Source organism: Citrus clementina, unplaced genomic scaffold (genome assembly GCF_000493195.1).
Source record: "Citrus clementina cultivar Clemenules unplaced genomic scaffold, Citrus_clementina_v1.0 scaffold_9, whole genome shotgun sequence".
NCBI classification, from domain to species: Eukaryota; Viridiplantae; Streptophyta; class Magnoliopsida; order Sapindales; family Rutaceae; genus Citrus; species Citrus x clementina.
The window spans coordinates 350,301-377,681 of record NW_006261964.1 but is presented as its reverse complement, the minus strand read 5'-3'; the positions used below and the strand labels follow the sequence as shown (position 1 = coordinate 377,681).

The following is a 27,381-nucleotide window of genomic DNA, read 5'->3' as shown; positions in this document are numbered from 1 at the left end:
TGTAATTATATTATATAATTATTAATATTTTCACTAATAAGTTACACTAATATTATTTTTATTGTTTTAAATTTGAAACTTGAAATTATCTCTCAATTTGTCACATTTCTCGAGGAAGAACAAGAGGAGTAGAAGACACAAGAGATAAATATAGTTATTAGAAATATTTATTAAATATTTATATCCATTTCATTTATTTCATTGTTGATATAAAAGTATTTTTTTTTATTGTAGGATTATGAAAATTGATGAAGATAATTACTACAGTGATTTGTATTTTGTAATTGATTAATATTAATGTAAAATATATAATCAAACTTTATTTTTATTAAAAAATTTAATATAAAAAAATTAAAATCGAAAACTAAAAATGCATTAATTATTCGGGAATCAAGGTTTTTCGGGGATCTCCTATTATTATTCGGAAAAGGGACGAGGATTCCCTAAAGCAATTTTGTCTAGGAAGGAGAAGGGCGGGGAAATAAGCAAAATACCGATGGGAAAATAAGCAATTCCATCCCTGAGAATGCAACATTGCAACCGACCTTCCAAGGGGTATTTCCGTACTTCCAACTAACAAAAATTTTGTTGCATTTTCCCCCTTTACTTTCCCGGCAAGAAATCTTCTCCTCTCTCTATCTCAGTCAATGAACAAAGTCAAAGTCGTCCAACTTTCAAAAGTATGTCACCTTTATAACTTTGAGATTTTCTATCCAAAAATATAGCAACTACAAAATCATCACCACATAATTTATTTTTATTATTTAAAATTTCATATATTACAACTGTACACGTAAATGTCTGTACATATTGTATTATTCGTTTTATTTACATTAAAAAGATCGCGCATATCAATCTAACAACTTTTTGAAATTTCTTTTTCTAATCTTTTGATCAATGAAAATATCGCCAGATAAATGGGGTAACATCCAGAAAAACAACCATTTGAATTTGCTCCGGCCCCTTATGAAATTATTTGCTGATGGGGCCTTTTAAAATGCCTGTGCTATTATCAAATGCAAAGCAATCTTTCTCAACGTTACATTATGACTCATGATTGAAACAAGCTGGAAGCTTCATTACTTGGTTCACTTTTGATGCTTTAGGTGGAAAAATGGGTTGAAAGGAGAATGGTGTGAGATTCTAGGAATTTCCAAGGCTTGTTTGGTGAAAAAACAAGATACCCTCTCGTCTCTAGGCTTATTATCAAGCACCGAACCAGAATACCTTTCTTTTCACTCCAAGTTCATCATGGTACAGGCCTCTCCAAGCGAAAAATGGAAATGGTTAGGACTAATCCACCATCATCATAGGACAGGCCTCTCCAAGTGAAAAATGGAAATGTTTAGGACTAATCCACCATCAAACAAGAAAAAGCCATACAGGTTATGATTCAGACACACTTCCCATCAAGCGTACGCTTTTCTAGTGGATGAAAACAACTTAAGCGGCATAAATTTTCAATCTTTATAATCATGAGAAAAAGATGATTTCATGATATAGTTGGGTAAACGAAAACACATTGAATAATTCCATGGGGATGGCCGAGATGAATATAATGGTCAACTAACGGTACAGGCAAAAAGCAAGAAAGAAAGAAGTTTGAGCTACCCTAGAACAGCCTCAATCAAGGGTGAATTATCCTAAAATAACAATTGCTCTGCAAGCAGCAGCTAAGCAGATTGCTTAGCTTATCATGACCGATACAAATATATGATTTCGCCAAAGAAATCTAATCTCAATGTCACCAACTAGAACCCCCACAACCCATTGAACAAACAGAAGATAGGCATCACATTAAAGAATCAATTTGATGTCTAACCATTTACAGTTCTGTCACAGATTGATGGTCTGGATCTGCTCCTTTACCAGGAAGCACAGGCTCAGTCACAGAACTATCAACCAGCTGTAACAACACTGTCGGCCCAGTTGCTGGTAACACACCACCCCGCAAACCTGGGGACATAGGAGCTGCTGGAACCATGCTAGATGTCTGTGATTCAGGAAGGACATCAAATCCTGAAACTCTACGATCCTTCCGGTCAAGTGGCCTCTCATATCTGTCATAGCTGCGGCTGCGGCTGCGGCTGCGGCTGCGGCTGCGACTCCGACTGTGGCTGCGGTTATGACTAGGGCTGGGGCTGCGACTGTGGCCACGGGACCAACTCCTACTCCTACTCCAGCTACTGCTGCTGCTCCTACTGCTCCTGCTTCTGCTTCTGCTCCTGCTGCTGTAACCCCATGTACGAACCCTATCTGGACTACGACTACGACTTCTGCCCCTGCTGCTCCTATCAGCAATATCCCTTCTGTTATCAAATCGACCTCGTCCACGACCACGTCCACGACCATCCATATTATTGTACCGATCATGCGGACCACGGTCATTCCTTCCCCACCCAACATTACCGCCAGCAGGACCACCAAATCCACGTCCCCTGTTTCCACGACCAGAAAACATGCCACTTCTCCCTTCATATCCACCAAAGCCACCATCCCTCATGCCACCACGTCCACCAAAGCCACCATCCCTCATGCCACCACATCCCCCAAAGCCACCATCCCTCACGCTACCACGACCGCCAAAGCCCCCATCCCTCGTGTTGGCACGGCCACCAAACCCACCATCTCTCATGCCACCACGGCCCCCAGAATCCCAATGCCCACCACCACCACCAGCATTGAAACGGCTCACACCACCTCGATCCTTACCAAAACCAGGCCCACAACGCAAAGCCATATCTCGCACTTCTGGGGGAACGTGCTGGTTAGCCCCCTCCAGAACCTTAACCAAATCAGCTGCATATTTTGAGTCCTGCTCAGAAAAAAAGGTGTGCGCCACTCCAGTTGCACCAGCCCTCCCAGTTCTTCCAATTCGATGGACATAATCTTCAACCCCATTAGGAAAATCGTAGTTGATCACTACCCTACAACATGAAAAGCTCAAGATGATGTAATATAAATTTTATTTTAAATAAAAAGGTGACACACATCAGTCAACTGAAATGCAGCCTCACTAACCTACAACTTACAAACCCACAAATGCTTCATAAATAGAAGTAAAAGACATCTTACCTTATATCTTTAATGTCAAGCCCCCGAGCAGCTACATCAGTGGCAACTAATATTGGGGACTTTCCACTCCGGAACTGATTTAAAACCCAGTCTCTCTCACCTTGTGACTTGTCTCCATGGATTGCAATTGCTCCAAAGTTGCGTCCAATGCTACGTGCAAGTTGGTCACACAACCTCTTTGTAGAACAGAATATAATAACCCTTGAACCTCGTTCTTGGGCTCTAAGTATCTGCTGCAATCGCCTCTCCTTCTCCATTTGTGGAACTACTTCAACATGCTGCAAGTTAAAAAGAAGAAATTCAAAGAAAAAGGTTATTATCTAACAAGGACAAAAGGGCTTCATAATAAATGCTAGGGAAACCCAGTACATTGACACAAATATTCAATGTAAGGAAAGTTCCAAAATAAATGGAAGACTGAACTTCAGTTAAAAACTAACCTATCAGAAAAGTCACGAGCTTGTTAGCAGAACTTCAAAGAGGTTAAGCTTAAGTTAATCAAATCTTATACCTTAAAGAGTTCCATAGGTCCAGACTGGGATCCTTAAAGTAATATGTTAACCAATAAACTTAAGCTAATCACATCTTGGTACTACAAGAGTTCCATGGCTCCAGACTAGGATCCTTAATGTCATTTATTAACCAACAGTATAAAGTGCCAACATTTGTTCGAAATAAAAAACAGTTTCCCAAGTCAATGAAAAGCTCTTTACTTAACTGCAAACCGAGAAAACTCTCAGTACGAAAGACATGATGCATATAATGTAATTATCAACATATATATTGCATTATATTTTTCATATCAAAATTTATTTTAAAACCTGACATAATAATTAACATTATACAGTAACAGCAAATGAACTCATAATGACCTGTGTGATAGCCTTGTTTGCAGCAAGCTCATCAACATTGCCAATGTTCACCTGGACAGGGTTGACAAGTAGATCACTGGCTATTTTCCTAACATCCTTGGGCCACGTTGCTGTATACATAAGAGTCTGTCTGTGTGGAGGCATCTCATTAACAATCTTGCGGATTTGTGGTTCGAAGCCCATGTCTAGCATTCGATCTGCCTCATCAAGCACAAGCAATGATACTTGTCCAAAATCAATTTTCTTCATTTCAAGAATGTCATTAAGTCGACCAGGAGTGGCCACAACGATATCAGCTCCTTGATCCAATTCTCTCAACTGAGGGCCCTTCGGAGCTCCACCATACAAGCACTGTGGCAAAGGATTGGAGTTAAATGACAAAAGAATATTTTAAAGCAGGAGATCAATCCTTTTGTTAGTTTAATATATATGATAAATGAGCATATATAACACCCACCGTGCAAGATAACCTTGAAGATCTCCCAAACTTGTTGGCCTCATCTTGTATTTGTGTGGCTAACTCCCTCGTTGGAGCTAGAACCAACACCGTTGGGCCATTTCTAGGGTTATTATGAAGCTGTCGTAAAAGAATGAAGGCGGGGATCAAGTAGCCCAATGTTTTACCAGAACCTGTTTTGGCAATTGCCACTATGTCCCTACCCTGCAGGGCAATAGGCCACGTTTGTGCCTGGATTGGAGTAGGGGATGAAAATCCAGCAGAATGCATCTGAAAAGATAAAAATAATAACATAGCAACTGAGCTCAAACCAATAAAAAAGGAACAAAATAAGCACTCTAAATCTAATGCATCTATGTTAGAAAGAAAGAGCGAAGAAAAGCAAATCCAACTTATGTTTCATGATAGAGAAAAAAAAGTTAAAAATCCATGGGTGTACGGTTGCTTACAGAAGCAACTCGAGGCAACTAAAGAGGGCAATAAAGACATAAGAGGCAGAGCCAATAAGCAAGAAATCCCAGTCACATCAGGTGTGATTTGGACGAAGGGCCAACCACCCTTTTAGAAGATGCCCAAGAAAGGCCCCAACAGTCCATTTTGCAGCCTCCAAAAATCAGAATAGTTGCTGCATGTGTAAGTGTGCCAATAGCAGTGCAGCGTACGACATATGCTCCTCCTCCGGAGCAGATATCGCACCTGCGACAAGTGAGCATTAATAAGTTTAAAACAATAATAAGACCACGAAGATTTCAAGCAGATCTCATTTTTGGCTAGTACTCCTACAACACTAAGGATTTAATCACACCACATGTAAAACTTGCCTCTCTCAAAATCTCTGGGGGAAAGCCACTGGATTCAAATGTCATGAACGGCGTCGGAACATTGTCACCCTATACAATTCAATAAAAATCGGTGTCATAAAATATTCCACAATGCCCAATGACCTGAAAATAAAAGCAACAGCACACTGCAGACAACACCACTAGCACAGGCATATTATTTGTTTTCTTAATTAAGCTATTGTAAGTTTATGGAAAAAAGTATCTATGAAAACATAAAAAATATTCAACAAATAAAAAATAAATTAAATAACTGTCTGCCCCTTGACAGCAAAAGATTATTACCACTAGAGAACTCTTATCATAAATGCAGCTTTATTAGCAAATACTGATCTCAATATTCCAACATCTACAAGCTCAATATGATACTTATGCATGCAGTCCACCAATCTTATCTTCCCAAGGTTGTGATTGCATATCCAACAACCCCATCTTCTCTCTCTAATTCATCCAACATTACATTAAATGAGTCCATATAACATCATCTCCACCAATTCTTTTCCCTTTTTAGGGTATGTGCCTTATAGTTGTGTTTCCGGAAACAATTATGCATGCTTAAACTTGTAGGTTTCCGGTTCTAAAAGTTTCTCACAAATATTCTAACTCACCCATATAACATTGGTTTGGAGTTGGATGTTAGATACAAGTTCATACCAAAACATGGCATTCATCCACAACCACATGACAATTAAATTTCTTGTCTTTCATGTGATAAAAATCTCATTTTTTACATGCATTCCGCAAATTAGTTTCACTCAATAAAATTTTAAATTAGCATCATCAACTACTTAAATTACAAAGAAGTTGCAAATAACTTAATTATTCCCCAAGTGAAAGATTTTAAGTTAATTTACTAAAATAAATTCCCTACATGCTTCATATAATTAATTTAATAAAATAATTGTATGATTAGGTTTTATGTCCTTAGGAATGTGAAAGATTTTAAGAGTACAGACCGTGGCAGATACTTCGTGTCGTTGGCGGTAGACTTCAGCAGGTGACAGATCAGTGACACCAGGTGATCCCATGAAGGTTGGCCGCATCATAGCATTATTTGGAAAAGAACCTGCATGACTGTACATACCATGCATGGCATGCCCGGCTACAGCATTCAAACCAGTAGCTTGACCAGGAGCAGCACCACCCATCCTTGTCTCCTGAAAAGGAGGAGAAACAAATTTGAAAATAAATCATAGGAGACTTTTGCAAATAATTAAATTGGTAGTAACTAACACAACATGTGGAACAAAGCAATGTCACTTTCACGACAAAGAACTAAACAAAAAATACAGCAAAAGTATAAAAATGAATAAAATAGAAGCAATACACACACACAGAGATTTGAGTTGTGTATCACTAAATAATAGAAAAACAAATAGTGCTGCAGAAAAAAGACTTCCTTCCCCAAGTGTCAAAGAAGACAAGGCCATCATTTTGCATATACTAACAAACTAGTACTTAGATGACATCATGCCTTCTCACTGCATGTGTATATGTATAAGTCTACCTTCTAAGCCTGACTCAACATAGGTGTTCCATTGCTTATCAATCAGATAAAATTCCTAAGAATTAGGCCACAAATATTAAAAATTGAACTCATTAGATGAATTATAAAAAATCGTTTTAAAAAATTAAAATCACCATTATACCTGTGGATTTCTCCCCATGGGCAAGGCTGCAAGCTTGGGCTGCTGCGGACCCATGACTGGTCCATCCTTGTTACCATTAAAATAGTAATCGTTTCCAGTTCTACAATGTACGTTATCCTCGTAACCCCTACCTAATCCAAAAGGCGGTAGATTGGGCGGGTTATTGTGCATCATTTGTGGACCCATTTGATTCTCAAACCTAGGACCATGCTGATGGTGAGCCATATCAGTCCCAGTCTGCTGCAGTTGAACCATGGGATTAGGCTGTTGCAAAGTGACTGAAGAACCACCAAACTGCTGAACATGACCCAAATGTGCACCTGTCTTCATTGAATTGGTTCCGCCAGGGAGGTTTTGAGAAGATGAAGCACCAGTCTGTTGGAAATTAGATGGGGAAAACCCTGTTTGATTTCCTGGTGGAAACTCAGCTTCCTCCCTCTTTGTGATTGCAGCCTTATTGTAATCTTGTTGACCGCCAAACTGCTTTCCCTGTGCTCCAACTTGTGTCTGCTGATGTGAACTTTGTTTCCCTTGCGGAGGAATACCTTGCTGATAAGCCGTGTACTGCAACTGCTGATGTGGATATTGATGTCCTTGAGGCTGTGCCGTCTGTGAGTTCTCATGCAGCGCTGATTGCTGCCCAGACTGCTGTGACATCTGCTGAACAGCCTGTTGTTGCATTTGTTGTCCTGGTTGCTGTAGCCAATGCTGACCTGGATGTTGAGGCATTTCCTGAACAGGATACTGCATCATTTGTGGTGCAAACTGCCCTGGATGTTGCATGGACTGGCCTAGCTGTGAACCTTGTTGCTGTGGATCGTGCTGGTCAGAAACCTGTGCTGCCATTGATCCAAGCTGTTGAGGCAACTGGCTCACTTGTTGAACCTCTTGCGGTGTGGCTTGTGTCATCTGCTGCTTAATCATCATACCATTTGGTTGCATAGAATGTGCCACTGGTATTGGAGCCAGTTTAGGGGTAGAACCTGCAGGAGGTGGCCCAGGCGGCAGTGGAGGAGGCAAAGCAGCTGGTTTCTCATACTGAGTGACGTTAGTTTCCGGATTCCAATAATATAGTAGACCTGTGCTTCCATCAATCAATCCCTTCCAAGGTTTTGGAAGAGTGGGATCATCTGGAGCATACCGTGGGCCAAGAGAAGCAGTAGTAGCTTCTGCTGTTGCCATTCACAATCTTTGCCTACATCAGTGAAAGAATCCCCTCATTTAACAACATCAAGAAAAATAAAAACATAAACACTAGACATCCTTATTATATCTCTTCTAGAAAAGGAGCAAACATTCTTCAAAAGACAAGAAAAAATAATCTCCAATTCGACCAAGAACCAGCTAGCAAAAAATAAGCATTCAATAGCTCATTTATGCAAAATCCGGACGAAATTTCTCATCTATCCAATCAAGATGATATTATATAAGCATAAAGTTTCAGCTGCACAAATTGAAAAATTATCCACATAACTAGATTGATGAAATCCAAATATATTTGAAGCCATTTTAGTCCCAAATCGCACACCACGTAAAGTTGTCGCATGAGCAAACAATGAATTCTCATAATTTATAACTTAATGAAACCCTAGTCACGTTTCAAAAAAATTGATTAACCAACACAAGATATAACTCTTCATATAAAACCGAAAAATAAATAATCACATTAGCGATGTTAAATATTAATAATAAAATTAAAGAAAAATTTGTAAGATTTCGTACATACCTCTTTAAGAAATCAAGCTTCAAATTAATTGATTACCCTCCAAATGTAGATGACGTACAAACCAAATTTTGAAAATAGAAAACCCTAAAACCGAAGACTTATTTTTCTAGTCCTTTTAACCGACTAGAACGAAAAAATTATTTTCGGAGGAATAATTGAGAGCTTACAAGCAAATTTTATTGGCAGTTTTGTTAGGGTTCAGGAGATAATTATCACGTGTACAGCCAGTCCAGTTTTCATAATGTACCTGCAGTTAATAACGTAGTGATCATGTCGTGCTGTATTTCGCGCTTTAAGCAGTACTGAACAGAGGAATCTGATCAATTCTTACTGATGTGATCTGATCGGACGGTTGAGATTGACTGTCAGGTATCTGTGGTTGGGAGTAGTGGAAAATGAGTGGGTGTGTAAAAGCAATAGATATATTTAGAGAATTTTTAATTAAGGTTATAGAAGAGAAAAGTGTTATCTCATTTGAAGAATTGTAAATAATAAATTTTTTGAGTCTTTAATTTATTATTATATTATTTTTATCTCATTATTTTTGAAAAGAGAAGCGTTACAATTACTATTATTTTAGTGAAGAAAAATATTTGGTTAAAATAAATATAAACTTATTTTTATTTGAATAGTTTTTAGAGTGATGATTTATTTTTTCACTCTTTTATTTACTACATAAACAAATAAATACGTATTTGAAAAATTAAATTAGAAGAGTTTTTTTATGAAATATCTTCTTTTTTTTATGAGATAATCTAAATATCTTGAGTAAAACCTTTGATGTAGTTACAATTTAACATAAATTAGATAATTATGTGTATCTGAAAGCATGAAGTACAAATTGAGTGACATTTTAATATTGTACAATGTACATGGTACGCTGTAATTATAATTTGATGAAATATTAGTGATATTAATCCATTTTAATATGAACTAATGTGATAATTGAACATTATTTCGTCATTCATTATTCATACGCCGGTATTAGCTAATCCTCACATAAAAAATAATGATACTAAACTTATAAAGAGAGAAGACAAATATTTTGCTAACACCATGTGTGACATGAAATCCCTAAGCACCCAGTCAAATGAATAATTATGAGTATGACTAATAACTTCACTTTTTAGTCAATTTTAATTGATATAAATACTATTTGATTGGTATCACCCCAGTAGAAAACAATTTTTATATCTCGAACTAGTAGTTACGGTTGTTCTATTTTTTTTTTTCATGAATTAGTAGGTATGTTATTACTCTTTAATCATAAATAAATAGTGTGCTTAATTATAGTGGCAAAGTCGTATAAAGACGAGGATCAACTGCATTCCAACCGATGGAAGGTATCCCTTATTCTGTTGTCCAGTGTTATGACCTTTGGATATTTGAAAAGTTATTTCGGGTTTAGATAATAATTATAAGGGTATTGATGAAATTATATTAAAAAATAAAATTAATTTTTAAAATCAGAATTTAAAAAGCTAATCCTTCTCTGTTTTTCAAAATCAGCTGTAAGAATAATTGATTTTAGCAAAAGTTATTTTGATTTTTTCTTACCAAACGCTAAAATTAGCTATTAAATTTTTAAAATCACTTTTAACCTTTTCAAAAACAATCCCAAACGGGTCTTTAATCTAACTACTCCAGTTTGGTGGCATCAAATTTAATTTAAATTGGCAATCATTTCAGAGCGCTCCCATGGGGAGTAGATCAAGGTTGTAAGAAAAATTTAAGAAACAGGAGAGAACAATTTGAGTTCAATTGGCAACCGTTTCAATTGAATATTCAACCCTTACTTGCTCAATAATGGCATTGAAGAAGTCCACTCCGTGTCGACCAAATACTAAGCCAATTTCAATCCCACCTTCTTCATCTCTACATTTATTAAGAGAGAATGATCCATACCCAATGTCATCCACCTCACTCTTTTCCGGTTTGCCCCACCAAAAATCTGTATCATAGACATGAAATTTTGGCTAGCCACCAATCGAAACTAAACGACACAACACTTTAATTATTTCCATAAGATTGGCCACCGACTTCTCAGCCCCTGTTAGCGTCCTTTCTCTAGTTTACAAATAGCTCTTCCAACAGCTTTGGCTGCAGCAACAACCTCATTATTCCCCATTAACTCACTTCATTTAGCCGACATAGGTAATGGTGCTAAGCAGTTGGGGTAATGGAAGCTCAAATCGTTCTCTGCAGTCGAGAGAGATGTAGCGATTTCGATTGAAGCAAAGAGTTTGGTTTTGGGTAAAATATGATAGGGTTAATTTTGGAATAAAAATATTTACAATTTTTTTGTAATTTCCACTTATACATTGTTCGGTAAATTGAGATTGTTTTTACCGACCAGACCATGCATCCTCTTTCATTGTATATCTTTTTATTAGCCGTTGAATTTCACTACTCTTCAATCCAATGACTATTATTTTTAAGAATAAAACAAGAGGTACCTTCCATTCCAACCGATGGAATATAGTTTTGACCTCAAATCTTATTTACGTAAACTATAACACAAATTGTAAATAACATGGAACTATGGAGTTGGAGTTAACAAATGTAGATAGACAAAAATCCACAACTCGTCATCTATTAATATAAAGTTAAGCTACTCGTCATCTTATATTAAACAACTCTTCGTTTCAAACAAAGAAAATATAACTGACTTGTCATAGGGACCAACTGCTCGTCAAAATAAGGCTTGTTTAGAATTAAGATTGCATAGCCATAGCCTAAAAGTGACAATATTAAATGTTTGATAAATATTAATTGTTATAGGTTGGAAGATAAGTTGATTTGATTTTATACTTTTATAATGAAAAATCTATTATATCTTTATTAATTTTATCAAAATTATTATTTAAAATTATATTTACTACATACTATTTATTTTTATTTTATAATTATATTTTTTTATAGTAACTATAACTTAAAAATTAGAAAACCTTAATATTAAATAAGACTGCGAATAAGAAGAAAATTTCTCATCGTGTAAAATTAAATACAAAAACGACGTGATGTTACTGAATTTCAAATTGTAAAACTTCTTCTTCCGGGTTACCCTGAAGTGAGGGAAAGGACCTTGGTTATATTTTAAAACTGCAAATGCAAAAATATGCAATATTGATCCCCATAAAGGGACCCAAAAACACTAGAACGTTCTTATTTCTTCAGTCTCTTTCTTTCATTTTCTTAAACAGAGGTATACAGCTCCTGTCACTTTAAAATTTTCCCCTGAAACTGACAGACCATACAAGAAAGTAAGCTTTAAAAGACAAGTGCAAATAAATCATTACAGTAACCGTAGGAATAGAGAGAAATTAAAGCATGGCTATGGAAACTGAGGCCGCAGCTCCTTCGTTGGCTCTTGCTGACACGGAAATCAATTGGGACAGGTTATTTGTCTATTAGTTTGTTATAGCTGTGCGGTCAAATTGAGTTCGCCTGATATTCTTGTTAGGCTTTAGTTATCTTACATGATCATATAAGATATATGATTTTTTTTTATCAAATAGTTATCGAAATAATATGATTTTATTATTTTATATTTTTATAATTGTTAGATTTTTATTAAATAACTACGGAAGAATCATGTATCTTATATGAATATGTAAGATAAAAATCTCCGTCTTATTATTATTGTTGGTGACTGATTTAATGATCATTTGATGACGGATCATTGTGTGTGTATCGACTATCGAGAACATGGATTAAGGGACAGAGAAAATGGAAATGAGAATGCAAACAAATCCATGAAAGTGGGGGTCCCGCGGGATAGAATTTGTAAATTCGTGAAAAATGGGTTTTATTGGTTCTGATTGTTAATGTATGATTCTATTGCACTACTAATAGCGTCGTGTCTTGTGTCGCATCGGTTGGGACATAAACTTTGTAGCATCAGGGAGATTTTAGATCTATGATGGGAAGCTTAGGCAATCGAAACAAGTGAAGTAATTCATGATGTGTGCTTTGATGACTTTTTTTTGGATGTACCCCAAGATTTTACTGTCTCTTTGGTTCATGGAGGAGAATTTTTTGCCGATGATAATCTGGAATATAGTTAGCATAGTCTAGTTTTTAAATGAGTTGTTACTGGATTTGAGCATACTATTGTTAAGTTACATTGTATTATTTTGACATGATTTGATATATTGGTACCACATACAAGAAACGTAGTAGGAGTTCATTCACTTTTGCTCTTTGTTTCATATCACATCCTCTGTATACAAGTAACTTTATTAGTCTGTGTGTAGGTTGGACAAGACAAGGTTTCATATTATTATTAGGGTTATTCTCTTCACTGCTCAGTCAGCACTGTTACGTCCAATTGCAATGGTAAAGACCAGAATGCAAGTTGCTGATTCTGGTTTTTCTCAAATGCGTGGAATATCAGTATTTAGGAATATATATATATATATATATAAGGAACGATGGAATTCTAAAATAAGATAATGATTTACATGGAGTCGTCGGTAAGTAGAAAATTCTTTTGAAGTTTGTTTATGATAAATAAGTGGGAGATGCACGTCGTTGTTTTTAGACATGATCTACACTCATTTTCTACTTATATTATTTTCTTTGCTATAATGTTCTATTCTTGTAAAAAAATCAATTTTTTAAAAATAAATTTTGATATAGAGGCAAAAATATTGTAGCCTAACAAGTAAAAAAAAATAAAAAATGAAGATATACAATAGATGTATTAAAAAGAGGGGGGGAAATTCATTAAGAGTGGAGTGAAATTATTAGAGCATATTTTAAAAACGAAGTGAAGAGGTGCTGGCAGACCCAGCCAATTCAGTTGGGGGGTTTGGTTCAAAAAATTAAATTTGAACCAAAATAGATCCATTCATGTCACCACAATTATAAATTTGTATTGAGTTCAAAGTGAAACAAAATAGATCTTTGGTGATTGATTTACGTATGTCCCATAGTACATAACATCATTTTATAAGTGCATGTCGTACATATCAAATAAAATTATATGCCTTGTGGTTTATAGTTTTTAAAAAATTAATGACACGACGTACATAAGTTTTACAGCAGAGAAAAAAATGATTTTCAGATTTTGATAATATTTTGCAGTTATAAATAAATATAAAGATTTGTGGCGGTGAATGTATGAATGAGGAAATAAAAGGCGGGTTCTAACGGACAAAATTTAAATAAACAAAGAATGAATGGACAACCAAACAAATATGAATAACTGATCTTAACACCGACCGAAGTACCGAACCCTCCTCTCTGACCATCTTTTCGCTGACTCCGTCAAAATCTCATCAAAAAATTTTTAAAATAAAAAAAACTCACTTTAAAAAAAATTGAAAAAAAAAAAGAATCAACAATTAATTTCAAACGTCCTTAATTTTCGAGACCTATAAAATCTAGAAAAAGCCCACCATTTTTGTAGTTTTATTTTAATTTGAATTTTTGGTTTAAGTGGTGTTCGGCAGCTCCCTCTTGATCAGATTAGATTACAAATCCTTTCTCTTCTTTCTGAGTGAGTTTCTCTTAACTTTATCCCCTAATTCTTTTTATTTCTTTGACGAACTTTTATTTTATCATATCTGCCTCAAGAAAATTTCGGTCTACTGAAAAATCCTTCGTTTTTTTCTTTTGTTCTGTTAACAATTGTTTATTTTTGAATTGCTCGTACAAACTGATGTAACACGAGATGTGTAGAACAGTGGAAGTGAAAAATAAAAGGGTTGATGCTATAAATGAGAATAAAAAATGAAATATTATTACTGACCCTTTTTTTTTTCCTACTTTGGATTTGATGGATCTCGTCTGATGCAAACTGTTTGATTTTCGATGTCTTTATTTTTGGAAATGGACTCTATTACTGTGTATTTCTTGTTCGGTAGATTTAGGTTTGTGGGTCGGGTTGGAAATTTTTGAAAATGAGTATCTGGTTTATTTTTGGGCACTTGGAATCATGTGTGAACCGATGGATGATCAGTTGGTTGATGGATTTGATAAGTTTACTCGGGTTTCTTATTTTTGTTTTCAGTCAACTTTGTTGGTTTTTTCATAACTAATTGATAATTTTTTTTCCGTTGGTTATGTGTCAGGAGCAAAAATGGGGCTGTCTTTCACCAAGCTTTTCAGTAAGTTATTGCAAAGAAGGAGATGCGAATTCTTATGGTTGGTCTTGATGCAGCTGGTAAAACCACAATTTTATATAAGCTTAAGTTAGGGGAGATCGTTACCACCATCCCCACCATTGGTATGTTTTCTTTTACTTTTGAATTGAATTAGATAGCTATGATTGTTCTTCTTATGTATGTATTAAAATTAATGTGTGAAAAGAAGAATCCAATGGCTGGACTATTCACTGCTGCTTCAGCACTTGTGCTAGGGTAATTTAATACAAGCTTAGGTTCTAATGACATTTTTAATATCTAATATTTGGTTATTTCACTTTCTGAATTGTTTTTCGAGACAAGATCTAATACTCTTGATAAATTTGGTAAATTAAAAGAACTCGATGATGCAACACAACAGAATTCATCCCTTATGTTTATTATTTTCACTTCTCTTTTATTATATTTTCGTGTCATAGAATGATTCTTTTTATCTGTTATGACAGGTTTCAATGTGGAGACTGTGGAATACAAGAATATTAGCTTCACTGTCTGGGATGTTGGAGGTCAAGACAAGGTAAGCAACATATAGAACACTAAGATTTCCCCTCCAAAATCTTTCTTTAATTTTATTGAACTATCAACATATTACGTAATTTTAATACATTCAATAAGTTTTTGCCTTTTAAAATCTCATTTTAATTCTTTTGGACATTTGTTTTCCTTATGGTTTCAGTTTTGTTTTCAAAAGTTGTGTGCTAAACTGTCATGTTGACCTCTTATTTTAGATTCGACCTTTGTGGAGACACTATTTTCAAAATACACAAGGTCTTATCTTTGTGGTTGACAGCAATGATCGTGACCGTGTTGTTGAGGCTAGAGATGAGCTGCACAGGATGTTGAATGAGGTACTGGGACCTTCTGTGTACATTTTGATTTTTCATTATCTTTATTATTAAGAGCATGTTGAGCATAAATAGTAGTTGTGATTTAAAAACGTCACAGTTGCTAACAGGATTTTCACTTTTGATGGGCAGGATGAGTTGAGGGATGCTGTGTTGCTTGTGTTTGCAAACAAACAAGATCTTCCAAATGCAATGAATGCTGCCGAGATCACTGACAAGCTTGGCCTTCATTCTCTCCGACAACGTCACTGGTAAGGGTTATAAATACTCCCTTCTCTTTCTTTTCAGAGACAATCGAACCTATAGAAATATAAACTAGCTCGTGATTGTCAATATTTTATAGGTATATCCAGAGCACTTGTGCCACTTCTGGAGAAGGGCTCTACGAGGGACTAGACTGGCTCTCAAACAACATTGCTACCAAGGTATGTTGTGCAATTTCTACTTTCGTCAATGCTTCCAATCAGAACTTGCAATGGCCAAATGCCCTTAATTTTTCTCTAATTCAATTTTTTGATATACAGGCTTAGTGGACTAGTTGTAGTCAAGCATTCGGAGACTGAGTACAGTTGCAATTTATAGATGTTATTGACTAGCTATTGCTACAAGTTCTATGCTGTTTATTCGGGATTCAAGTCTTTAATTGATAGTAGGAAAGCAAATGTTAGTTTTTTTTGGGTCCTTTTCTGTATTTGTTTGTTGTTGAATTCGATAACTATTAATTTGTAATTTCTTTCTTGTTGACATTGGTAAAATTTGTCCTATCAAAATTGTGAGTTATTTGAAATAAAGTATTTTTGCTGTGTGACAATTATCAAATTTTGGTGCAGATTCGACTTTTTATAATGTTGTAAAGGAGTTTATATTATTATAAATAAACGCATCTTCACGAATTTCATGCAATTGTCTGCACTTGGGCATGTTGATTTTGCACGATTTAGTTATTATTTGAAAATAAAAAATCTATTTTTTAAAAAATGTTTGTTTTATTTTCAAAACAAAGTATTGAAAAAGTCTTTTATTAATCTTGAAGAGCACTAAATTGGAATTTACACCAAAATCCACACAGGATACTTTACAACCAAGTTCCTTTTTTCTTCTTTTTACACTTTTCAACCGAAGAGATAAGACTTTAGCTATAATCTTGTACAGGCTAGTGACAAGGCTTATAGGTCTAAAGTCTCCAATCTTTAAAGATTCTTTCTTCTCAGGAATAAGGCAAATGGAAGTAACATTTGTTATTTTTTTGACAACCCCTCTTTCAAAAGACTCCTCTATCCGTAAGTTACAGCTCACTCACAAATTTGGTTGTGGGTCCCACTCGGGCCCACAACCAAACACTATTTAACACTATTCATGTGAGGGCTGTTACTTACAGAATCTGTAAGTTAGCCCTCTCCCACTTTTATAACATCATCTTTAATGATCTCCTAACAATTTTGAAAAAAATGCCAAGATAAACCCATCTGGAGTAGGGGCTTTGTCTGGGCAACAATGATCAATGGCCTTTTTTACTTCTTCTTCCACAAACTCTCTCTCTAACCAGACCGCTTGTTCTTTTTTAATAGGAGCCCAATTAAGTCCCACCACTTTTGGTCTCAATAATTCTCCACTTGAGTACAAATTGGAAAAATAGTTTGAAATTTCCTCTTTAATTTTGCTAATGTCCTCAATTTGCTCTTCCGCTAATGTTTCTATCTTGTTGATCATGTTCTTGTTTCTCCTTCTATTTCCTATTTTATGAAACATTTGGTATTGCCATCCCCATCTTTTGCCCAACTGGCCTTAGCCTTTTGCTTCCACAGTATTTCCTCCTCAAAGATCAGTTCCTGTAGCCTAGATTTAATCTGTTCTCTTTCATTAAATAAAGAAAGACTTAGCCATTAGCCTCACTTGTTCGCTTTTGTCAATTTCGATGATTCGACGTTTGATCAACTGCTTTTCTTCCTTCACATGCCAAAACTTATTCCAGTTCTTTAGCTTCTCCTTAACCTGTCTTAGTTTGGTCATGAATTTATAACCTTCATAACCAGTACACAGCATCCTGCTTCACCAATCTTTTATGCATTGCTTAAATTGATGATGTTGCAGTCACCTGTTTTCAAATTTAAAAGGAATATGTCCCCATTTTATAGTGTTAGAATTTAAAACAATGGGGCAATGATCAGAAATAGTTCTAGGAAGAAACCTACTGTCTCTCTAATGAAGCAATTAAAGTCCTTCATGCTTCTAGTAACTCTTCCCCTATTAGATTTCTCAGAAAAAAACCTGACTACATTAAAGTCCCCGTCTATACACCAATTTGGACTACAGAACCCAAACAAGCTAACAAGCTCCTATTAAAACCTTTTCCTTTCTCTCAGTTGATTAGGACCATAAACTCTTGTCAGCCACCAATCATTTCCAAAAGGAGGTTGAATTTTAATGGAAATAGAAAATTCTCCTAATAGAGAATCAGTCACCGTAACCCTTCTCATGTTCCAAGCCAAAAGAATCCCTCCCGCTCTTTCCACAAAAGAAAATTCTAGCTTTTAAATCAGCTAACCCCAAAAAGTACTCAAGAGTCTTCTGTCAACCTCATCCCTTTTCGTTTCCAGCAAAATTATTAAATCAGAATCCGACTTGATAGGGGCATCTTTGATCACTGCATGGTTTTTCTTATCCCCAAGACCTCTAATGGTCTAGCTTAAGATCCTCATCAGTCCAACCTACCCAATCTCCCACTTTTGTTTATACTAGACGCAGGTACCAAAAGCTAAGTTCATCTCCTCTAAAACTAAAAAGGCTTTCACTGCATCTGCATCCCACTTCTCTCTATTATTTCCCTTTCCAAGCACGACCTCCTTACTAGTACAACTGGCCTTTGCAATTTCCCCTCCTTTTGTATTGAATGAGAGGAGACTTAACGACATTGTCATGCACTGTTTTCTGCTGATATTCTTCAGCAAACAAAGATTTAGCTCTAAGCTCCTCTCTCCAAAAGATTTCGCTAGGTTTGGCCCTATGAATCACTAGTGCGGTAGTCAACCTCTTCACTTTCATCACCCCCACTAGAGTCCGCCCCTCTTGTTGATTCAACAAAAAATTCACTGTTATAGCACCCAACTTCATCACAACTTCTCTATGACCCAACTGTCTTTATAACTTCGGTACCCTTTTCTAACTCTATAGGAGTCTGAAGTTCCTTTTCAGCTAATTGCAGCAGATACACCGTAATAATTTGAAAATTATCTCAGTATCCTAAAAACAGAATTTGCCTATTTGTTGTGTTTTGAGCTGGTGGCTTTGCTGTTGACAATTAGAGCAAACTCGAAGAGAGGATTTTATTGGCAACAGTGGTCCTCCTAATAGTCACTTATGCTATATAACTATAGGTGAAATTGTGCACAAATAGAGCTGCGATCATAAGATTTTTCTATCCAGACGTGGATTGGAGGTGCTAAAACACTGAACAAGAATGCAAATGCATGCACGAAAAACAGAATAAAAACATTCAAGTCTTTGCAACCTCAAGGACAAAAACGAAAAACAAAATGCTTTATTTGCCTTCCTTTTAGAGGGATAAGGGATTTGTACATAGACGCATTTCTTACAAAAGCTTGAATAAAAAGCTTACATTCCAACAGGAAACAATCTCAGGAAGGCTAGATACTTGTGCTCGACGACACAGACAAGTTTTTCGTTCCATGATCCAACATGATTTTTTTAGGTACCACCGTCTAGGCTAATGCTGCCCATCCTGCTACAGAACCCCAGCACCACATCTCAATCTGACTATTCATAAATCATAATGCGAGTACGGATTATGGTGAAAATACCTTCACAAGTTGTATAAAATTAATCAGTTATAAACGAGAACAATATCTTATTTAAACAAACTCATATTTTCTTCCCTTATGAAGGGCTTTCACATCAAGACAAATCTAACAAATTCTAAAATAACCACCCAACGAAAAAAATCGCCAGAACAGCTTTTCTTGGCAGCGCTGACAAGTTTTTTGTCATGATGTTTTCTAGGAACAAGCTCATGCTACCCATCCAGCTACCGAAACTCATTGCATATACGGAGGATGAACTAGAATTGATTTGGAAAACGATTGAAGCTTCATGAATTTACTTGTCTGTGCTATAAAGACCTTAGACAAATTAGAAATCAACCATCTCATTTAAGAATGCAGGAACAAATAAGTAAGCTGAGGATATGCCTTCAAGAATTTAGAAATGAGTTGTGATGATAATGGCTGTCCTTGCATGATAACATTGTGGTATCTCTCTATCAAAGATGCAACGACTTTCAGCTGGTCAACCTCATCTAACGATCCTGTTATCACATTAAACAGTTAGATTGTACAGCTGCGGACTAGCTTCAAATAAGTTTCAAACATTTGAGTTCCAACTGCCAGTGAATGAAATACTGGCCTCCGGAAAATAAAATTTCATCAACAGAACAATGTATTTAGACGCATACCCAATTCGATGTCATGTTCTTGGTCTTCTACATCTCCTTCTTCAACAAGTGTATTATTTTCCAAGTTAACAGCTGCTTTAGCATACCTTTCTAAAAACTCTTCTTCAGTTTCTTCACATTCATCACCTTCAGAATCCTATTAAAAGAACAGAAAATGAATTTGCCTTTCAGATACCAACTGATGGGACAAGATGATCAATGCACTTAAGAAAACAAAAAAGCATAATAATCCCAAAATGTCCAACTTAAGCTTTATTTGTAATCTGTATTCTGATCTTCCTCTAAATGGTGATGGGCAAACAGTTACAAATGGCATTCCTTGGAGTTGATATCTGTGTAAAATATTTTTAGGTCAAACCTCATCATCATCTTCGCTTTCCTCATTATCATCCTCTTCGTCTTCAGCTTCTTCGTCATCTCCTTCATCATTTTCCTCGTCTTCCTGCACTTCTTTCAGTTGTACAGCTGCCTCCATCAGTGAAGCATAGCAATCTTGTAACACACTGCTACCTGGATTCCCTAACCCTAATAGCCGCTCAACCACTTTGGCTAGTGTCAGCACTGAGCAATAAACCCATTAGTTAAGCACTTAGGCCCTTCAAATTGAGGACTGTAAGGAAAGAGGGTTGTGAAAGAAGATATGGAAGAAAAGAGAGTGCATCAATTAATGTTAAGTCATTAACTTAAAAACCAGACGGAAAGCCAGGAAGGAACTAACCAGCTAACTTAATCTCTGACTCCAATGACAGCCGAGGTTCCAAAGAACTGCTGCAAAGGAAAGCAAGTGCAGATCCCCAGAGCGCGAAGCCACCATCTTCATCCTTCTTTAATATCCCCTCCACTACAGCAGGGTAGCAAAGGTAGCATGATGATATAGCAAGCACCACAGGCTTCCACAGTGAAGATGGCTTGCTCTGAATTGCTCTAAAACGAGAAAATGCTGCACGGCTAAAAGAAATTGTCAATGATTGCTTTACACCCTCTGTTTCAAAAGAGTATTTTGGAACATGTAATAGGGTATGGACACATGAGCAGGCCCTCCATGTTGCAGATGGATATTGTAGAATGGCTTCACTAAGAAAAGCACCAATCCCTTCAATGATAGACTGTGGGGGTACAGGGGGAGCAGGAGGGGGTGGCATCTGCCTAACAATAAAATTCTTCAGTTCATATTTACTGTGTAGATTAACAATCTCCTTGATGCAGTCAAAAACTGATAAATCCTCTGTTTCTTCCCAGGCATGCCAGTCTCCAATTAGATCAGCCCAAACTAATAATAACTCTGATAATTTAAGTTCTTCAATTACATTACGTTCAGAAACTGAGAGAATGATAGACCGTAGCAGCATTGAAGAATCGTCTATGCATGATGGAGGGGCTGAAACTTCACATTCCTGGTCCATCATGAATCACATCAAGTTGTCCATCAATTGACAAATGAGGGAAAAAGCAAAGCCACATAACATATATATGTAGTTTATGAAGCTTTTTTAACTGGGTTGATCAAAGAATAAAAATCTTCAAGCCAAAGAACACCACCCTTCTTTTTATGAAAATAAAAATATCATGACAATAACTGACTACACTTTCCGCTCGTGGAAAAAAAAAAAAAAAAAAGCCAAGTAGTCAAATGATGGATGAAACTAAGACTAACCAAGGGTTGAATATGCGTAAGCCAAGCCTGCTGCAAGAGTGCTGAAAAGGCTTTAGCAATGGCAGCTTGACCGGACTCCCACTTTCCACTTGACTGATCCAGCTCAACCTCTTCGTGCAGGAAGTTTTCCCAAGACTGAGCCATTAATGCTAATGCAGCGAATCCACGTTCAACCACCTATCAAGAATTTAGCATCCAATCATCATTTGAATTTTGCTCAAAATTAACAGATGTATAACATGGTCTTCAAATGCTATTTTTAAATTTTAAAACAATTCTCCTTTCTACTTATTCTTTTTTTTTTTTTTAATCGAGGGGTAGGACAGGGGTGGTTGTGGATGGAGCAGATTATTAATACGAATAACTGAAGCACTGGCTTAGGCACATGAATGAACATACTTGCGGCCATGGCTCTGAACTGGGATGCATGTGCTTCGAGATTGCAGCAACCAATGATGAAACAATATAAGGGATGTGATCTGCAACATTTTCATTTGCAGCCCCCACAACAGAACTGAGAAGCTCAAACAAGATAGAATTCTCTTCATCTTCATAACCAATTCTACCAACTATAACTTGAAGAAGAGGATACCACTCTGGTGGCATGTAGTCATTCTGAAAAAATTAACTCAAAAGCCAAATGAGTATTGAGATATCTACATGTTCCTCATTATGCAATAAAAGATGTTGATTTGGGAGACCTACTTCAAGAAGCCCAACAATTGCCCCAGCTGCCGAGGCCCGCACAGGATAACAAGAAGTATCCCCCTTATCCAGCATCTGTAATGCCTTCAGTAATGAGGAATATACATCTGCACTGATGTCCTGAAAGCAAGACTGAGACTCAGAAGGGGATGATTTAAGAGTGTGATGCATCAAAAATTAAAAAGAAACCTCACTGTTTAAGAAAGTGTATTGGATCATTTAAGTAAATGTGAAATAAAAATTTAATGGTCGAAAAGAAACGACTCTGTACGAATGTAATGAATAAGAAAAGTACAAAAGAATAATGGTCTCACCTCAGGCAGACAGGACGCAAGCTCTCCAAGTATCCAGTTCGCAGATGCAACCAAGTATGGTAGGCACACAGAGACACTGTACAAGGGTAACACCCGACTACGAACCAGATTTGCTGTGAATTCCGATTTCTGCTCCCTTAGAAACTGTAATGTGATATCAGAATAGAAAATCCTCAGTGGTAAATTCTCACTAATCCAATCTTAAACTTTTTTTTTTTGGGGAACAAATAAGTTAGATTCCCTTACTTCTTGTAGGCCCCCATAAGCCATCAGAACACCAAAATAACTGCCATAATTGACATACTACTGAAATGAGATAAGTAGAAGAGTACAAAAGAAAATAATGAATATTGATTGAAGAAAAAGAAACGGAGGAGCTTATGTTCTCTAGAGAAAACAAAAACGATGTTTACATTATTTCCAGGGTTTTTTTTGGAAACCATCACGAAGCATGGGCAGCAACTTTATTAACTTATAACATAAATGCATCCTCAATATCTAAGATACTGTTGATTAAACTTTTGAAACTAGCACATAAGCAGGTGAGGGGAGAATAAAGGTGTCGACACAATTAATGCTCAGAATTTAAGCTCTTGGTACATGAAGTTCCTAGTGAAATGTTGTAAGGTTACTTCAGGTGCTTGAACTACAATAGATGAACCACAAAAATATATAGAGACGTGATTTCATACTCACTCTTTCTGAATTCTAGAATGCGATGCATTAGCATCACAAGGAATAGGAAACCTTGATAAAAAAGGAAGGACCAACAACTCCCCCATAGTACTACGCATACTATTTCGCTTGCTCTTTTCACCCTTCTTACGCTTGGATGAAACTGAGGAACAATTACTAGGTGTTCCCATTGGAGGCCCCTGCAGGCATTACAGAACAACCTAAATGATAGTTCTGAGGACATATATATAGCTCAGACTTTAGTCCAGTACCAACCTTTGAAACTGAAATAACACCTAGTAAATTAATAGCGCTTTTTCTGGCTGTAAATAAATCTTCCCTCCATCCAGAAATTTCTTCCTGTATACCAAAGAAGGAAAAGAAAAAAAGTGAAAACAGCAACCAAAATGGTTATTCAAAGGTTGAGAAAGATCATACGCTCTCATACAAGTTCAGATGGCAAGTTCTTCCTGATGTACTCATCGGCATCTTCTTCCCACTCTGAAATATCCTGCTTACAAGTACAGCCATAAAAACTAGAGAAAAATTTAACTAAGTCAACTTTTGAACTTCAAAAGCACTTTGAAATGATAATAAACACTATTTTTTTTTAACCAGATGTAATACCATCTCTCTATTTCCCTTTTTTAAACATCAAAGCATACCTTCTCATTTAGTACGAATGCAGGAAAGATTGCTTTGTCCAACAAAACAGAAAAATGGGGTGAAACTAATCTCCATCCCTGTTCCAAACCAACCAAAAACCTTAACCATATTTCATTAATAAAAGTTTGAAAGGAAAAACTTAGTAAAACGTTGAAGAGTGGACAGCATAGCAGAAAAAATTACTGGGCCTGTCTCCAGAACATGTGAAATCACATCAAAAGCTAATGAGATAATCCTCTCTTGCAGGAAATCAAGCTTCTGCATAAATAAATCATTTCATATTAAAATATGTCCAACGATTGGGTACACATAACAATAAATCAGTAAGGAGGCAAGAACAACAATATGGTCACACATACAAATTCACATGAAATCACAAATATTGGATTTTGCATTGTTGTTCTCTTTTTTCAGGGGAAAAGAAACAGATCACTCCAAAAATGCAGTTCTGGTGCTCATAGAACAGGTATTGGGCGGGAGATATTTTGGACAGACATCATGGCCACTTGCTTATACACATTCTATTTGCAGCTACAAGTGCATGCTAACTATAAAGCAAATGACGATTGCTAAAACACAGCAAAACTTACACTTATATTTGCACTATATTTGACTATCTGTAAAACACTGTTCATGATATCTGGCATTAACCTGAAAAGATAAGTGACGAAAATGAAGACTAACAACGATGGTTTAATCTACTGAAATTAAATGAAATAATGGTATTACTTATCAGAAAACTTCCGATGCCGGGTAACCAGTGCAGAAAAAATAAGCAAACTCCTCTTTCCAGTTTTGAACCTCAGCAAGTTATCTTTCACAGTATTACCGTCATCAAAACTCAAAGAACCCAGAATCATAATAAGGTCGTGACAAAATGAAGACAAATGAGGGATCAGAGCAAATGGCAAATGCGATTTCACCTGCAAAACTAACCATATTTAAAAAGAAGTGCCAAACGGAAGAAAAGGGACAAGAGTATGCAAGAAAAACCATGGGAAATCTCTGTAAATTTTAATCTAAAATTGAAGAGAAACTAAGAACAACTAGAAAAGTTTCTAGCACATACTAGCCATTGCAAAACAAGGAATATGAATTATGTACAACGGCAATCTCAAACAACTGATTTTGGCTTTTTGTAAGTTCTGTAAGAACTCATCAGAACCATCAAGCTGAAGAAGAGAAGTTATCAGAATCATTGCTCCATCCTCTTTTATCAGAAAGCTATAAAATAATGAGGAAATACCAGTCACAAGCACCTTGCTTGACCATACAGAATATACATGCCAGAAATGTTTTGATACTGATGATATGTGACAGAATGACTAAACAACAATGCAATTAAATCTATATTGGAGGATTGTCAAATCTGAATTGGTAAAAAAGTACCACTTACAGAAAAAAATATGCATTTGCAAACAATGAGAAGAATCTTCTCTGTGTCCAGTTCTGTACTATAATTGTTAGCCAAAACCTGTTTTACACCACAACACCCATTACTATGGAGGTTTATAAAGAAGTGGTAAGTAGAGATAGGAAAAACATGGAAAAGAACAGGAATCAAAACAACCTTTTCAACGAAACAATGGAATATTGAAAGCATGGGAACAATAATTTCCTTGGCAATTAGCTCAAGTTGTGGCGGTACTGGCTCCTTGGCAAGTTTAGGATTCAAAAAGTACTGCCAGAAAAAGAAAAATGTAATCAGAAGCAACCAAGTAGAAGGAGCACAAATGGTTTTCTCTACATACAGAACTTTAGCAATACCACCTTTGGATCAGAGACCAATCATGACTGGCCATTGAGAGTCTAAATAAATTTTTTTCAAGTCATATAATAATTTATAGATATGAAGGGACATATATACCTTTTGTTCTATAGGTACAGCAGAAACCAGCATAAACAAGGAAGATCATCATTGGTATATGGATACTGACTATATGGACTTTTTCCTTGTTTTTATCAAATGTTTCAAGTCTTACTTTACAGGCCTTCCTGAACAGATCAACAAATTTTATAGACATCTTCCAATCGCCTTTCTACATCATTATCCATTCACTGAAACTATGCCCCCACAACTTTTCATCCTTGTAGAAACAAGCATATGTCCAATAATACATGAGAACAAACAAATACCTGGAAAGGTTTGATAAGAGCATGAAGAACCATAAGGCCATTAACAGTAGTCCATCCAGAATTTGCATCTTTACTAATAAGGTAACTGCTTTGAATTGCTGACTGTAATTCATGCACAAGCTCAGGCCAAGAATTCTGCTTAACAAACTCCACACCGACAATGACCCGGAACTGGCAGCAAACCAAAAAGAGCTTCGATAAATAAGTAAGCATTACCAGTAAAAAATTAAAAACCCAAGAAATGGACATTTGTCATATGCATACTGCTTCAAGTAAAACTTTTAGAACTGAAGGTTCTGCTTGAAGCAACACTCGCATAAGCTGGTCCTTGAATTCTTTACTAATATTTGTGCACGAAGCGTTGCTGTCAATATTTCGCCTAGTGAGATTCTTCAAGTACATGGCAGCAGCAATTCTTAGCCCTTGGTTTTCACCTCCTATAGTATAATAATTATGCCAATAACATCAAATTCAAGCAGCAAATTCAAAAAACCTTCTGATTAAATAGAAACACTCAATTTCCACTAAATCAAGGAAGACATTGCAGGTGTTTTTGGCAACGTGGAATTACAGGTCATCATCTCCCTAAAATTAAGCTCAAACTATTAACAAAATTTTAATCAGATGCTATTGGAAGATGCTTAATCCTAATAATTGAAGTGGTAAATTTGCTTTATTGAATTAAGAGTTTCATAATTTACTACTATTTTCTGTTACTTATTTCTTTAAATTCACTGCTGAGTTTAAGCTGAGGTTGACACAATTAAGCGAAAAGAATGAAACGTAAAGTGGAAATGAGAGGAACCGGCGAGAAATTACCGGAGGCAATGTAGAGGAGACAAAAAGGGAAGTGAGGGAGGAGAGAGAGGCGATCGAGGGCGTCGGTGGCCGTACGAACGGCGTTGACATCGAGACTGAGCGTGTCATTAAGTAGTTGAGCTACTTGATTGATGTCCATGCTGCCGAGATTTTGGCTCTGCTTTGAGATTTCGGGTGAAAAAGCAAAAACCCTAACAATTTGTTAGTGGTGCGAAAATTATATTGCGCGGGAAAAATTAGCATATTTCGTCATTAATAGCTGTAAAACTAAAGGCCATTACGAACAGAGGACGACGTGTCGGTCGCAAAATTCAAAAAAGCAGACAAAATCC

General features: G+C 36.2%; 2 protein-coding genes and 1 pseudogene across 3 annotated transcripts; 1 reads left to right on the top strand and 2 right to left on the bottom strand.

Moving 5' to 3' along the window:
- Nucleotides 1-1,500: 1,500 nt before the first annotated feature.
- Nucleotides 1,501-8,860, bottom strand: LOC18031772 (DEAD-box ATP-dependent RNA helicase 46). The gene is made up of 8 exons (XM_006419215.2): nucleotides 8,619-8,860; nucleotides 6,893-8,087; nucleotides 6,200-6,400; nucleotides 5,226-5,294; nucleotides 4,405-4,674; nucleotides 3,948-4,298; nucleotides 3,076-3,353; nucleotides 1,501-2,927 (listed from the first exon to the last, which is right to left on the bottom strand). The coding sequence occupies exons 2-8, from the start codon at nucleotides 8,072-8,074 to the stop codon at nucleotides 1,826-1,828; spliced, it is 3,453 nt and encodes a 1,150-aa protein (XP_006419278.1). The 5' UTR covers nucleotides 8,075-8,087; nucleotides 8,619-8,860; the 3' UTR covers nucleotides 1,501-1,825.
- A 5,835-nt stretch (nucleotides 8,861-14,695) lies between these two features.
- Nucleotides 14,696-16,401, top strand: LOC18031302 (annotated as a pseudogene).
- Nucleotides 16,402-19,130: 2,729 nt separating this feature from the next.
- Nucleotides 19,131-27,264, bottom strand: LOC18032974. 2 transcript variants are annotated; one of them, XM_006419213.2, is made up of 21 exons: nucleotides 27,050-27,264; nucleotides 26,495-26,667; nucleotides 26,231-26,401; nucleotides 25,665-25,775; nucleotides 25,491-25,568; nucleotides 24,824-25,017; nucleotides 24,685-24,745; nucleotides 24,278-24,352; nucleotides 24,094-24,171; nucleotides 23,877-23,939; nucleotides 23,705-23,788; nucleotides 23,450-23,628; nucleotides 23,000-23,039; nucleotides 22,754-22,897; nucleotides 22,440-22,559; nucleotides 22,134-22,349; nucleotides 21,735-21,911; nucleotides 20,799-21,474; nucleotides 20,439-20,641; nucleotides 20,081-20,216; nucleotides 19,131-19,933 (listed from the first exon to the last, which is right to left on the bottom strand). In XM_006419213.2, exons 1-21 carry the CDS (start codon nucleotides 27,186-27,188, stop codon nucleotides 19,779-19,781), a joined length of 3,273 nt encoding a protein of 1,090 aa, XP_006419276.1. In that variant the 5' UTR covers nucleotides 27,189-27,264; the 3' UTR covers nucleotides 19,131-19,778. The 2 variants fall into 2 exon arrangements, with proteins under 2 accessions (XP_006419276.1, XP_024034553.1); XM_024178785.1 differs by lacking the exons at nucleotides 26,231-26,401; nucleotides 26,495-26,667; nucleotides 27,050-27,264 and adding an exon at nucleotides 25,962-26,212.
- Between the last annotated feature and the right edge of the window lie 117 nt (nucleotides 27,265-27,381).